Here is a 15,215-nt window from a genome sequence, read left to right as displayed (position 1 = left end):
GGAATTTCTCATTCACAATTAAAGTTTAAATGTAACATTTCGGCATTAGACCATCTCCAATGGTGAGACTTAAGGGAGTTTTTTTAGGAGACAGAGAGAGAGAGTATTTTTTGCAAAGGATACCAATAAGTTGGTATATAAACTTAGCAACTGCAGAAGAAAGTTGCTAAGTTTAGATACTCAAATTTGAGTCACATTTGACAAAAAGTGTGGGCCCTTTATCAATATTATATTTTGTAATTTATTTAAGTTTTAATTTTTTAATTTTTTATTTTTTTATTTTTTTTTTGTTGTTGTTGAAAAACTTACAATATGAATTTGGTGGGCCATAAATTGAAAGTGACATTAGTATAGTTTAAAGAGTCTCACCATTGAGAAATTAGATTTTACATGAATTCTAAATTGAGAAATGGGTTAAGTATCACCTGAGGTAAAAAAAACACCTTATTTTGTATTTCAATACTCAAAGTTAAGTCTCACCAACGGAGATGATCTTAAAGTTAGAAATAACATGTGATTACATGTAAAAAGGGTGTTTGATGTGGCCTGGGGTCTTCAGAAAAGGCTATATTTGTGCCTATAATTAAAGTTTAATGATAGAAGTTCGATTTAAAATGTAGAATTTAATCAATTAAAAATAAAATTTGACTACATGGCGACACTTTTGTTAATTGGCCACTGGTAAGTCAAAGTTGCAATGATATGTTGTTGATTAAGCAGTGGAATGCGAGTAGTGAAGGCAAGAAAGTATGATAAAACAAAACCAAGGGCAAGGTTATTTTTTTGTGCGTATATTTTTTGTGCGTATATTTTTTTATAGAAGTTGTTATCTATTAGCTAGATAGACCGTTGGGCTATTACATATCTTTTCTTTTGTTTGGAAATAAAAGGCAAACAATGATGGTCAAACAATGATGGTTAATAATCAACTATTTATCTATTTCTAAACGTATCGGGTCACTAGTTAAGACTATTATTATAAATTTTGCTTGGAATAACGGACAAAGACTGGGCCAGAATTATTCAGTTAGTCATTTTCAGAATCTAATAGATGTTGAATTATGCACAACACGTGGGGTGTGCCAATATCTAAGCTTTCATGGCAAATATTGGAACAAAACTCTTAAAAATTGATTTATCTTATTCATATTTCTACGAATTTTCAAAGTTATTGTTTGACATATATATCTTTATTTTTATTTTTATTTTTAAATGATTTATTAGAAGAGGTGAAGCCACTGGCGTCCCCCCACTTATTTTTTAAAAAAATGGTTATATACATTTCTATGTTGTATTATTACAAATGAAAGAAATGGTGTAGTGGTTAAAGTGATTATGTTGGGTTTGTAAGGTCATGAGTTCAATCCTTTACTCTAGCATTTTTTTTGTAGTTTATGTTTTTTCCCTTTATACTATGAAATTTTATTTTATAACACCTAAATTATTCCTACTAGCTATGTAGTTTATATTTTTTTCCTTTTCCTACTATGGAATTTTTGTTTTATAACACCTAAATTACCCCTACTAGCTATGTAGTTTATGTTTTTTCCCTTTCCTACTATGGAATATTATTTTATAGCACAAAAATTACTTTCTAAATTACCTAGCTCAAATTGCAACCCCAAATAAACTATTTGTTGTAATAGAAACTTAAAAAAGAATAGTTTGAAAATGAAACTTTAATTTAAATTAATAGTTACCTCCTCCATTCTTTTAATATCGCATCGCTTGAAGTTTCACAAATATTACATCACTTTTATTTTAGGACAAAATATCTATGTTCACAATGCAACTACTCAACATACCCTTACTTTTTTTATTCTTACTTTTTAATTTATCTTTACATTACATGGACAATTTTGTATTTTTACGTTTATCTCTCTTACTTTTTTCCACTACCAAATTTTGTCTTCAAAACCCCCATTGCAATAAAAAAAGAACGGAGGAAGTATTATTTTTCAACCTGTTGGATCGTATGACTAAGTAGTTTGGATTATTGGGTTGTAAAACTTAATTATAAATATCAAACGTACAATTTATGCATATAAGTATATTAGTAAGGGTTTTTTGTCAAATTATAAAACAGCGTCGTCCTTAATTAGTCCGTCCCCCCGTGATAAAAATCCTGGCTCCGCCACTGGGTGAAGCATTTATGTTTTAATTTGTTTTGGCAAAAAAAAAGAAAAAATATATATATAATAAATAAATAAAATTCTGAACTATGTTGTATTCTTGGTATGCCGATATAGTTTCCATGTAAATTTAAGTTGAGATGTCATCAGTTTAAATAGAACATGTGAGGTTACACAAAAGTCCATTCTAATTCCCATTATAAAAATAAGTTTTAATATATATATATATATATATATATATATATATATATATATATATATATATATATATATATATATATATAACTTAAATAGAACAATCAATATAAATCATAATACAATGTAGAAATAAGGGTTAGTTGACAAAATTTATGTATGTAATTCGTAGCTTAGCTTCTTTCTCAAAAATATAGTATATGAGACCGATTCATAGATATTATTTTCTTACAATGTAAACTTAATTTTTTTTTATTTTTTATTGCAAAAACTCGTGAAATGGTAAGTGATTTCGTGAACCACTTTTGATTATGTACAGAATGTTAAGCCAAATTGATACAGTAATTAGATGGAGTATCTATATAAATCCATATAAAGAAATTAGATAATTCGTCATAAAGCTAACCAATACTGGCTATGAAGTTTATTAATAAATCATGATGGATGCGAACCAGATAACAACTATATATGATTTTGAGTGTGTAATACAAATCAAAATCATACACTTCATATTACACAAATCGTATCTCACCGGATATTGTTTCTCAAGATCATCTTGATTTTGTGCATGAATTTTTTTTTCAATATAAAAGCAAGAGAAGGACCAAGTATGCTTCAATTCATCGGCAAAAAAGGTAGTTTTAAATATTTTCTTCAGAAATCTTCCTTCTCCTTATAACATGTTTTTATACAATTTTTTTTTTTTCTTTTCAAGAAGTTAGATTAGAGAGAGTTTACCCTCTAATCCAATCTCATGATTATTAACCTAGGATATTAGAAATTTAATACAACCAAGAATATTGGCTAGCAATAATGCATGTGTTTAACTTAGGGTCCGTTTGGTAGGGTGTAAAACATTTTCAATGTAAAATGGTTTTCCATGAAAATCATTTTAAAATGGAAAACTCATTTTCAAAAAAGTTTTTCGTTGTTTGGTTGAATGGAAAATTATTTTCCATTTTAAGCATTTTCCATTGTTTGGTTGAAATGAAAATTCAATTGTGAGGGAAAATGTTTTCCCTCCACTTGTGATGGAAAATGTTTTCCTTCTAAATTGGGGGGAAAATGTTTTCAATAAGGTGGAAAATGATTTTCTACCCCAAGTTTTACATTTTAATGTTTTACACCAAACCAAACAATGTAAAATGAGAAAACAATTTTCAGTGAAAATGTTTTACGCACTACCAAACGGAGCCTTAGCGTTAAATTGTTAAAATTTTATCGTTTTTATGCAATAAATGTATTACTTTTTATATTAGCTAATTTTCTTCTATTGTTATTTTGTTGTTATTATGTGTGTTTTCAGAAATGTCTAAAATGGTTGGAGATAGTAGCATTAGTGGTGTGAAGAAGTTCACAGCTTTAATTGTAGACGATAATGTTCTCGTTCGAAAGGTTGAACAAGCGTTTCTTAATAAGAAAGGATTCGAAACTAAGTTCATGGAAAATGGCCAAGAGGCCGTTAATATTTTCAATGACGGCAATTCTTTTGATGTTGTTATCATGGAAATGAAATTGCCAGTGATGGATGGGATTCAGGTAATCATTTGTGCATTATCTTGATACTTTTCTTGGTGTTGTAAATGTTGATGTTAACATCATCACTGTTAATTATCTATGGCTATTGATAAAAAAAAAAGTTTCAAAAGTGCAATAAATAAATCAATTATAATAATTATAGCATTTTGACATAATTAGGAAATATATAATAAAAATACTAATTGGGTGATAGTGTGTATGTAAGATTAAAAAATTTGGAACAATTCAAAATATATATACAATATTAATTTTTCTGTAGCTAATATTACATGAAAACTTGGGTATGTTTAGTTTAATTACCAATATATAAAAAAAAATAATAAAAAATAAATAAATAAACCGTTTATATTCACGATCTTGCTCTTTCTCCCTTTTTTAAATTAATGAAGATTTAATGTTTGTAACATTTCAAAAATAGTAATGCATGATAATATCACCCTTACAATCTTAACTTATAAATACTAATATATTTAATATTTATGTATGTATATTGATTTTTAAATTTATTCTTTTGTGCAAAGGCAACTAAAGAGCTGCGAGCTATGGGTGTTAAGTGTTTAATATTTGGCATGACGACTTCTGAATCAAAGTCCGACATTCAAGCATTCATTGAAACTGGTTTAGATAAATGCTTTTCGAAGCCATTGGATTTTGTGATGATTGATAAGGCAATTAAGCACCTCGAAAATTGATACTCAAAACAAAAATAATTAATTATGTTTTAGTAATTAATGTATGTGTATTACTATTTGAGATTTAATTGGTGTACTTTTGGTTTCTATATGTTGTTTCATGTTGTTTTTTCATAGTTTTCAATCAACACAATTATTATTAAAAAATATAAATTTGATATATATATTGAAGAGTACACATTATTATTAAATCGAACATAACGATTCTCCTAAATGAGTATCATTATGTGGGTCTTCATAATCTTGATTTTCTTTGGCCTCATTTGGTTACATATGACCATAATATCTTCATAGATGGCATTCATTGTAAATTTTTGACACAAAAGGTACTTGATGGTCTTGTTATATTTATCAAAACCGTAGAAAACTTCAACTTTTTTTTAAGAGTGGATTCCCATTTAACTTCAAGATTGTTACATAAAGAATAGCCCCATTAGGATCACTTGTTTTTTCAAACAATTCTTTAATATTGAGATCATCATCATCCATGATATCTAAATGGTGGACCAAGATGGTAGACAACCTATGTTCTTCCTTCATACCCTCCAAAATAAAGAACAAAGCTACTGAACACTTTGGAAAATCAATAGACAACTACTGCTTGAAGTAAGCGAAGAAAAAAACAAAAGACACAACAATCAAAGTACTCTCAAAGATCTTGAGGGAGAATAAAAGCAAATGCACTAAGCTAACCTTGTCGATGAAGAAGACAATCACAGAACACCAACAACCTCTTTAGGTGAATAGGTGGAGGCTAAGCTGGCATGCAACAAATTGTAGGCACCAAGATTGAAATCGAACCTTTTAGGCTCACCGGTGACCAACGAACGAAGCAAAGTGGCCACCGACGAGCTATTCTTGCTAGGAGGTTGGTGGGAAGCTTCGAGAGGTGGGACTCTCTCTCTAGGACTTTTGAGAAAGTTTGATATTGCATGAGAACTTAAAATTCCTACAGAAATACTAAAATTAAGTTTAGTCAACATAAGGGAAATTGTATATTTCATAAATTAATTTCTTATGTCTTGTTTGGTTAGCTTTATGTAGTTCCCATATATTGTTACAACTTACAGCTTGAACTACTTTCTTAATTTTTTAGGGCAACATTGTTACTTCAACCAAATAAAAATTTGGGAAGTTTGATTGACTAAAGTTGGTTGGGGTAAATTAATTCCCATGTTTATAAGAAATTCAATTTTTACAAGAGTTAACCAAACAACTAACTCAATACATTTCCTATGAATTTGTATATTTTCATTATTGAAGTGCAACCAAGGTCTTAGTTATTGCTCACTAGGACATTTACACATTTTTTGCATTCCTATACCTCTCCATAAACAACCACCCCCCACCCCTTTTCCTCTCTTCCCCTGATTTTTCATTCCCTTTCCTAAGCATCCCATACAACACCTAATTCCAATCTGAATGTCCGATCCAATAATCCGGCCACCACCCATTCCCCTGTTTAAAGCAAGCAACCCTTGTCCAATCCAATAAAATCCTACAAACAACCTGCCTTAAGGGACTCATATCCAATCCAAAAAGTTCCTACAAAAAATATAGCTTCACCAATCAGAGACATCGTTCTGGATTGTTCAAGAACAGGACTATAGCGCAATGCAACATCTAAAGAACCATTGAAATACCTAAAGAAATAGACAATTTCCAAAACCGACTGAATTCAACAAGGCACTCAGTTTACAAAGAAAACATGAATTGCCTTGATTATTTTACAGATTAAAACATCAATAGCATAAAATGCATGGTTTTGCATATCTATGGCATAAAACCAGATGTCTAAGAAGAACCCACACACTGTTTCTTACTCAGATTTCTAAATTCAGAATGCAGCTTTGACAATAATGGAGAGCAGAAAATACCAAACCATATCAGAATTAACCAACGATGACAACAATGTAAAATCAATAGTAATAGATTATCAGCTCATGCTAAATATCCATTTAAACTCGATCAATATCCAATAGAGAAACAAGCATGACAGATTTTGAAGGTTCATTCATACCTAGCTTCAATAAATCTACTTCTCCAACATTACAAATTATGCAAACTATCTGAAAGAATCAACATACATCTGATTCTTGACGAACCTAGGTTTTCAAAATTGCAGAGAAAACAAAATATCTGTAGCAGAACTCCAAATACTGAACTTAACGGTTGGCCTTTGCAACTCTTTCAATCTCATCCTTCTTCTTGATTGCGTAACTGTGAAGATAACAAGCATCATAAGTATAAGTATAATAACCCACTGTAATGAGATGGAATACAAGTTTAGCCAACATAATAAGTTCAAAGATAACAGACAAGATCAAAGAAGCAAATTGAAAGCTCAAATATAAAGAAAGATTTAGCTATCCTGCCAATGAAAAGTCAAAAATTCACAAAGAGTACCAATAAGTTGTCTTGTTCAAACCCATAAGAACAGAGTAGCAAAGCCATTGTGCAAGCATACCTGTTTGATGATCCCTTGGCAGCATTAATGAGTTCATCTGCAAGGCACTCAGCAATAGTCTTAATGTTCCTGAAAGCACTCTCACGGGCTCCTGTTGTCAGGAGATATATTGCCTGATTCACCCGCCTCAATGGAGAGATATCAACAGCCTGACGTCTAACAACACCAGCTGATCCAATCCTAGTGGCATCTTCTCTTGGTCCACTGCATCAAATGTATGTCAAACAAGAACACAGATGGATGCATACAGAACTCCATAATATAACATTTCAACTTAATATAAATGTAAACACTCATACATTATAACTCAGAACCCAATTGGTTATGCTCAATACAACAATACCTGTTGATGACGGCATCAACAATAACTTGAATGGGGTTCAAGTCAGTCAAGAGGTAGATAATCTCCATAGCATGCTTCACAATACGAACCGCCATCAGCTTTTTACCATTGTTACGCCCATGCATCATGAGAGAGTTAGTAAGCCTCTCAACAATGGGGCATTGAGCCTTTCTAAATCGCTTCATCTGGTATCTACCAGAGGTGTGAGGCACAAAGGTGGCATGCTTTACTGCAGATACAGCAACGTAATCAGCCAGGGCAAGATCCGTGACCTAACAGAGGAAGAAAAAAAACAAGCATTATCAACAGTAACAGACATTCAAATCAAAACACACTCTGAAGACTACAGAAACAGCTGCAGAGCTCCATTTCGACAAACTGACCACAATTGATAACAAATGGAATATTACTATTCCTACAACCCCAACTGGCTGGCAACGGACACTAATGGATAGTAATCTTCGGGTCTCCCCATCACAACAGCATGACCGGTAGAATTATTGCTTTCGCCAATAAACATGATCCTTTAGAGTCATCATCCCCACCCCAACCTAAGTTAACCTTAATGTAATCTACAATATACATTTCCATCGCCTTCTTTCCGCTCGATAATTCTCTATCTCGAACCCTACCCTTACCTCTGTAACTCTGTTCTACAAAATCATACGATACAAAATCACATTGAAATATTATAAGATTTTCATACAAATAAGATACACAGAGGTCCAATATTTCATCTATTGCACAACCTTACAATAATTTACTTCTCAAATTCCAAAAACAGCAGAAAAATTAAAGCATACTACACAAACAAAAATGTAATTGCACTAAAAAAATGATTTCTATGAAATTATTATAATCAGCATTCTAAAACTACCCAGAAAACAAGAATTAAACAACCCAAAACTTAAATTTCTCCAAAACTTAATCAACAAATTCGTTCAAACGTCAGGAAAAAAAATCCCACATTCCCTTCAATTTCTAATCATTGATAGATTCATTAATCAGTAAAAAACAAGCATATATAAAAACAAAGATCTAAAAATCGAAAAGATGATAAAAACCTGGACATCTTCGTAGCCCCATTTGCCAAAGAGCTTGACTTCAGGCTGATAAGTTTCGGTCGAAGCTGAAACAGGCACCAATGTTTCCACTTCCGCCATCTGAGAGAAGCAAAGGAGATCAACGTCGAATTCGAGAAGAGAGAAAGTGATGAATTACAGAGGAGAGAGAAAGAGAGAGATACCTTGAACTAGGGCAACTGAAGTGAAGGAAAGAAAGAGGAGGCGCCTAAAATTGCAGAGAAAAAACCCTAATTTGGTGAATTTGCTGAGGGTTTAAATATTGTGTACTTACTACGGAGTAGTAGTTGTACGAGAATAGTTCGATTATTTGGGCTAAGTGAGTTGATTGATGAATTGTGTAGGTATTGGAGGTCCCGTGGGGAGCTGGGCCGTTCTTACGCATATTTTGGGCCCTTATTAAAAAAAATGCAATTTAAATATTTATAAATTACAAAGTATATGAAAATGTTATCATATTATTGAAGTAAAAAAAAAAATATTCTAACAATCAACTTTTTTAAAAAAATTTCTCATAATCAATCCAATTTAACGCAGGTTTCAAAAAAAAAATCCAATTAAACGCCAGCCAACTATTGGGTAGTCAAGCAATGAAGCAAAGACTAGTGAAGCAAGTTCACAACTCATAATTACAATTGTTTCGGTATGAAAACAATAAGCCCTTTCAAGGTGGGGAAGACTGGTCTCGGTCCAAAGAATACTGGAACCGAGGATTTTCTGCACAGCAAAGAACACGTAAACTAGCCTCGGGGGTGGTTGCCGAGGAAGGCCCCTCCGATGCTAAAATTAGTTCAGTTGAGAGAGAATGATATGCAAGAGATTTAGTGCTTGAGGCTTTTGTTGCATGACTGTAAAATGATGTAATTGATGGTTTTTATACCTTGACTCAATTGAGGAGAATTGGGCCCTTGAAGTCCGGTGGGCTGACCACGTTGACTGGGCTTTTGTTGACCTTAGCATGCTTTTGGAGGGTTGAACCTTGCATTGGGCTTGAGTTGAATTATTTGGACTTGGCCCAATTAGATGAGAGGAATTGGACCCAAACAATAATTATACTTGAGTGTTTGGGTTAAAAAATCAGGAATATTTTGGCTTTTCTTCATTTCTCGTATTATTCTTCAATGAAATCTAATCATCAGCACAAATGGAGTAGCACATTAGCAATTAATACTGACCCAAAATATTAAAATGAAATTATATTGTAAGAAAATAAAAAATTACCTCATATACTCTTACCCAGATTTCCATTCATAAGGAAGCAATGTTTATTGAATCTAATTTGTTTTCCTCCAAAAATCGCATTTTGAAAATTGATATTGTTTGTTATGGAAGGAATTACAAAATGGGTTGAATTTTATATAGGTTAGAATAATTGGTACACAAAAATTATATGATTTGATTAACAATAATATGAAATTAATTATTCCTTTGAAAAATAAATCAAGAATTGAGATGTTATACGAGTAATACATAATTTGATAATGTATCTGACTGATTGAGAGAGAAGGCAAGAGGTTTTATAAAAACTTGATAAATCAAGAAAAATAATGAGAATTAGAGATACATGGAATAAGGAAGGTTTACAATTTTTTATGGAAATTACAACATTGATTGAGTAATTACAGAAATCATGGGATTTGGAGCTTGAATTTAAGGAAGGTTGAATTTTGTCTCTGATGCATGAGTCGTGAGATGAAAGATTGAAGGAGAGCGTTGTAGAAATAATTTTTTTTTTTAATTGTAATGGGCTCCAAATATTTTGGGCCCTTCAAGTTACGAGGCCTTGTGCTAAGGTCCTGTTTGCACAGGTTCTTAGCCGGCCCTGGTGGGAAGGTTTGGTTGTATACACCCGCGCGCAAGATGTACCAGGATGTATATAAAAGTTTTCAAAGGGGGTGAATAGAGCTGATAATAGTTGATCAAATATTTTAATATGATGAAAGTGAGTGAAATAAGAAGTGTGGTTGGTAGCTTCGGGGTGAATAGAGCTAACAAAAGTTAATACTACCTTTGTTTCACATTTTTTGCAACTTTTGTCAAATATGTCCGCTACACATTTTTTGCAACTTTCCAAAATTTTCCATTTTAAGTAGGGAAATTCTCAATTGTGACCCCCCAAGTTTTGCTACACCTCAATGGTGACCATCTTGAAATTGAATTATAAAAAATGACCTTACTTTAAAATTTTATCCCACTAATAACCTTATTTTCATTAAATAGTCCATTAAAATTAACTTGGTTAATTTTTTTAAAAAAAAAAAACACTTAGAAAAATTAACAACCATCAACCCACACCACCATTTCCATCAGCCAACCACCATATCCCTTCCCCTTGTTGGAAATTCTTAATAAAAAAAACAAAGAAAAGAGTGGTATAAAAGTGAGGTAAATGTCCCACATTGAAAGAAAAGGAGTGCTTTCCCTTGTTTAAACATTGTAATACCTTAGTCCTACTTAGTTGCTTAAGTGGGAAGTGGATTGTTGAGAATGTTGACTATACCACACACACGCACGTGCGCGCGCCGGGTCGGGCTCAGGACTTGGGGAACGCCATGCGCGGGCGTGGGTGGGTTGTGGGCCCTCTATCTTTTTAAAAGAAACTTTTATCTCTTTTTCTTACTTTATTAACAGAATATTGTCAATTATTTTTTTACTGTTACAGTTTAATTAACCCTTGATTCCGACTAATTAATTGGCACATTTTATTTCTTGCCGTTTTGGTGTGACGTATCTGGTCACTTGGCTGAATGATCCTAGACACTTTCTTGTGGTAACCGTTGCCTGCTTCTTCCCTATAATTAGCCGTGCTTTAACCAACCATAATACACAATCACAAAAACTCTCTTCTCTCTAAAATTCTAAACACTGTTCTTTGATTTTTGGGCAAGTATTTTGAGTTCCAGTTAGGTTTGTGAGTGCACACAAACTTCGGTGTCGAGCTTATCCAGGAGGGCGACTGCTTTGCATCTACTGCATCAGGAGGTAGCGCGGAATCGTCTTTTAGGTCAGTGGTTATCCACGACGCGGCTACTGTATTTTGGTTCGCATCCCATTGAGATAAGTTTTTACTGTTTTTATAGCATTTAAGTCTAACAATCTAAAAGATGATTATGGCTTCCAAATTTTTGATTCATGATATGTCTAAGTTAGAACCTCTTGATGGAAATAATTATCAAAGTTGGGCTGTTAGGATGTGTTTTTATTTGGAACAAATTGATGTTGCTTATGTGCTTGATGAAATTGTTGAATCTGTTGACACTACTACATTTTTGACCAAATGCAACGACCTAATAAAGGCTAATACAACGGTATTTTAATTGCCGTTGCAATAGAGTAGGCTATTGCCACGGATTTAAAACTAATGCTCTTAGAGGTAGAGCTATTGCCACGGCTCTAATGAACCGTTGCAATAGCCTAGCTATTTTAACAGAAATGAGAGCTAATGCAACGGTAGGGTTATATCATGAAAATTTTAGCTAGAAGCGTGCATTTCTTCCTTCTAATTTTTCACCAAAAATTTTGAACAACACAGGTTTACTTTTCACAACTTATTCTCACACATTCTCACAGTACCCATTCTCACATCACCCATTTTCTCCATTTTCTCAACTTCCCCCAATTCTCCATTTTCCCCATTTTCTCAATTTCCCCCAATTCTCCATTTTCCCCATCATCTCACATTCACATATTTGCTTCAACTCCAGAATCACTTCGAAATTCTGAGGTGAAAATCACGAAAAAAATCATTCAAAAATTCGAAGAGGAAAATAAGCAAATAATTATGAGGAAGTAGACGAAGGCGGCAGTCAGGATCGGAGGTGGTGGCTGATAGCGGCAGTCAAGTGGTGGTGGCTGATAGCGGCACAAGCGGTCTCAATTTCATTCTTGCATGTCCCTTCCTTGAGCTGATTTCTCAAAATTCTGTTCAAGGTATACAACGAATTTTCGTTTTTGCGAATTAAATTTGAAGTTTTTGCTTTTGTGTTTGGGATGAATTTGAATATTAATTTGGGGTGGCTGATTTGGTTCATTCATGGGGTAAGACTTCAGAGATCCAAGTTTATTACTTTTTTCTACTTGCTATATCCATTTTTGTGAGCTGTGAAATATTTGTGTGAACTTTTTTTCCCTGTTTCTCTCTTATGTATGTATATGTGTGTAAATTTTGGTTTCTGACTATTTATTTTTGATAATTGGAGGACGATTTTTTTTTCCATTTTTCTAATTCAATGTCAAATTAGGGTTTTTTTTTATTTGTTGAATATGATTTATCAGGAGAGTGATTTGCATACCAAAAGAACTGGCCACACTGAATTTTAAGATAAGAATTCTAAATCCGTTAAACCTATTAATCTAGAATCACTGTCTTCTACTGCTCCTATGGACGTTGGTTCTCAAGGTCGGTATTCCACTTTTTCTATAAATTTATATACTTTTCAACTCTTTTTCAAAACCATGATTATACATGTCAATTTTGGGTTTGTATTTGTAGAAATGGTTGTCCCTGAGGTTGATAAAGCCCTGCATCAGGAACTTAAAGGAATGGGATTCTCAACTGCACGGACTACTATCATATAATGTGGCTCTTATGTTCAGGTAATTCCAGTCTTGAGGGTACTGTCAACTAGATAGTTGAACACGAGTACGATGCTGACTATGGAATGCTATAATTGATCTGATATCCATCTGTTCTTATCAAACATTTAGGTATATAGTATAGACTATGGAATGATCATTGGACATTGGCTGAACATATTTGCTGATTCAGATTTATAATCGATGTATTTATATGTTTGCATATATTAGACAGATGAATTTAGAATAAAGCAGAGTAAATATACTGAAGCTTTGCTTGGTTTGAATGGGTTTGGAGGAAATGATTTTGGATTTTGGAAGGAGTTTGACTTGGCTAGTTTGGAAAGGAAAATATAGCTTCTTTATTCTTTAATACCTAAGGCCTAGTAATTTCTGTTCCTCACTATGTATTTGGCTTTGATTTTTCTTGTTTCATTCTTGGTATTTGATTGTATTTAATGGCATTATTTTTGTTGAAGAGGTCTATTGACTAAGAAGATTTTGCAATCTTTATATGGCATGTAATGGTTCAGAACTTTGCACATATTTAAAATGCTTGCTAAATTATGAGGAACAAATTAGCTGATGAAATTTTTTGCTTTAATTTCAACACTATTAAGCAAATACCAGATGAACAATATTCTATTGGTTGTGTTGGTTGTTTATTAGCTGATAAAGCATCTTGCATGTACCTGAAAATGGCTTGCTTCTTGATATTGTCATTGAAGAGCTGCTGTTTTGATTTTTCCTTATTTCTATCTCAACACTTTTGTCTTCTTTCCTAACTTGAAAATTTAAGTTCTCATTGTTGATTGATGCAACTACCTGCCTATGCAGAATGAAAATAAAAACATTTCACCTGCTTCTCCTATCAATTATTATTCATAAGAAATTTGGGTTGAGTTCTTTTTATAAGTTTTCTCTTTTCTTTGTTTCCTTCTCTTCCACTCAAATTCTTCTGATTTCTACTATTGCCCAAATCTCAAGGAAAATATCGTTATTTCTTCTCATTTTATGGGCTATTAGCCCCAATTTCAACTAGTAAAATTGGTGAGTTCACTGATTTGAGCCTCGTTAATTCCGCCATAATTTTTTTTAATAAGACTTTAATTCCGTCATTTACCTTGTTCATAAGTTAAATTAATTATTGGTTTTTATCTTGTTGTCTTAATTTGGTGTTATATATGGAGTGGATTTCGATTTTGTGGTTATTTACCAATTTTATACTTTTATCAGTTCATAATTTTGTTGAATATTTTTTTGTTCTTTGTTTGGTTAATAGTTATGTATAGAACTCGTTACACTGTGGTCTTAGTTAATTATTTGCAATTCTAAAATATTTTGCTCTATAATTTATTTTTCTTAAAATTAATTATTTTGAAAATGGAGCTCCCCTTTCTAGATCTGTTTAAATTGTAGAAGAAAATTGAGGAATTAGGATAGGAAAGGGCCGATAACGACCAAAATAATATGTAATCACTGTCGAAAATTTTTATTGAAGGTGTTTACTTTTTCTCTTCTACCTTATCAATGGCAGATCAAAAGTTTCTAGGAAATAGATAATTAGTTGTTGAATATGGTTTTGTAAAGGAAGTGAATGGAGGAGGAGACACACTTTGTGTGTGAGGTGTGGCTTTCACCATTCCCTCTTTAGCAAAGTCGTTGCTTTGGTTGTAGATCTCCCGTCACTCGCAAGCGAAAGTATAATCTTTCTCTTCATTTTTTTAATCTCTTTTTGGATTATTTTATAGCTTTGATTTGATTCGCACGGTCTAATGTCGATTTTTATTCATTTATGCATGATTTTATGAATTAATTTGAGTGATAGGTGGTATTATAATTGACTATGATTTGAGCTAATTTGAATTGGTAGATTGGTTTTGGGAAATTGGGTTTAAAAGTTTATGGTGTAAATCTAGAATGTGATTATAAATTTTTGTTGTAGTTGTTATTATTGATATCTAGCCTTTAATATTGATATTGTTGTGGGTGTTGTTGTCTCTGCTGTCTACTATTATGTAAATTGTAAATTATAAATTTTAATAGCCGGAGAGCCACTGAAATTCTTTAGTCAAAACTTATGACATACTTATGCATCTGTCTTTCAAATGGCCCATTTCTTGTTCTATAGATGATTTATTGTGAGGTCAAATCTAGGATGCTTAAAAATATATGGCCCTTCAATTGAAT

General features: G+C 32.5%; 2 protein-coding genes across 2 annotated transcripts; one reads left to right on the top strand and one right to left on the bottom strand.

Moving 5' to 3' along the window:
- The first annotated feature begins 3,635 nt into the window (after positions 1-3,635).
- On the top strand, positions 3,636-4,558 carry LOC110704730 (two-component response regulator ARR22-like). Its single transcript, XM_021882538.1, has 2 exons — positions 3,636-3,866; positions 4,388-4,558. The coding sequence occupies exons 1-2, from the start codon at positions 3,636-3,638 to the stop codon at positions 4,556-4,558; spliced, it is 402 nt and encodes a 133-aa protein (XP_021738230.1).
- Positions 4,559-6,472: 1,914 nt separating this feature from the next.
- Positions 6,473-8,729, bottom strand: LOC110704795 (40S ribosomal protein S5). The gene is made up of 5 exons (XM_021882606.1): positions 8,615-8,729; positions 8,433-8,531; positions 7,369-7,640; positions 7,026-7,229; positions 6,473-6,778 (listed from the first exon to the last, which is right to left on the bottom strand). Exons 2-5 carry the CDS (start codon positions 8,529-8,531, stop codon positions 6,724-6,726), a joined length of 630 nt encoding a protein of 209 aa, XP_021738298.1. The 5' UTR covers positions 8,615-8,729; the 3' UTR covers positions 6,473-6,723.
- Positions 8,730-15,215: the final 6,486 nt, after the last annotated feature.

Source organism: Chenopodium quinoa, unplaced genomic scaffold (genome assembly GCF_001683475.1).
Source record: "Chenopodium quinoa cultivar QQ74 unplaced genomic scaffold, ASM168347v1, whole genome shotgun sequence".
Classification (NCBI taxonomy): Eukaryota; Viridiplantae; Streptophyta; class Magnoliopsida; order Caryophyllales; family Amaranthaceae; genus Chenopodium; species Chenopodium quinoa.
Note: the sequence above shows the minus strand (reverse complement) of the source record. Positions and strands in the feature narration are given on the sequence as shown.

What these genes read in the sequence shown, in the direction of transcription:
- LOC110704730 (XM_021882538.1), top strand. Translation starts at nt 3,636, where the DNA reads ATGTCTAAAATGGTTGGAGATAGTAGCATTAGTGGTGTGAAGAAGTTC. An exon ending in CAGTGATGGATGGGATTCAG is followed by an intron (nt 3,867 to 4,387) that starts GTAATCATTTGT and finishes TTTTGTGCAAAG; the next exon opens with GCAACTAAAGAGCTGCGAGC.
- LOC110704795 (XM_021882606.1), bottom strand. Translation starts at nt 8,531, where the DNA reads ATGGCGGAAGTGGAAACATTGGTGCCTGTTTCAGCTTCGACCGAAACT. An exon ending in GGGGCTACGAAGATGTCCAG is followed by an intron (nt 7,641 to 8,432) that starts GTTTTTATCATC and finishes TTCCTCTGTTAG; the next exon opens with GTCACGGATCTTGCCCTGGC. An exon ending in GTTGATGCCGTCATCAACAG is followed by an intron (nt 7,230 to 7,368) that starts GTATTGTTGTAT and finishes CATTTGATGCAG; the next exon opens with TGGACCAAGAGAAGATGCCA.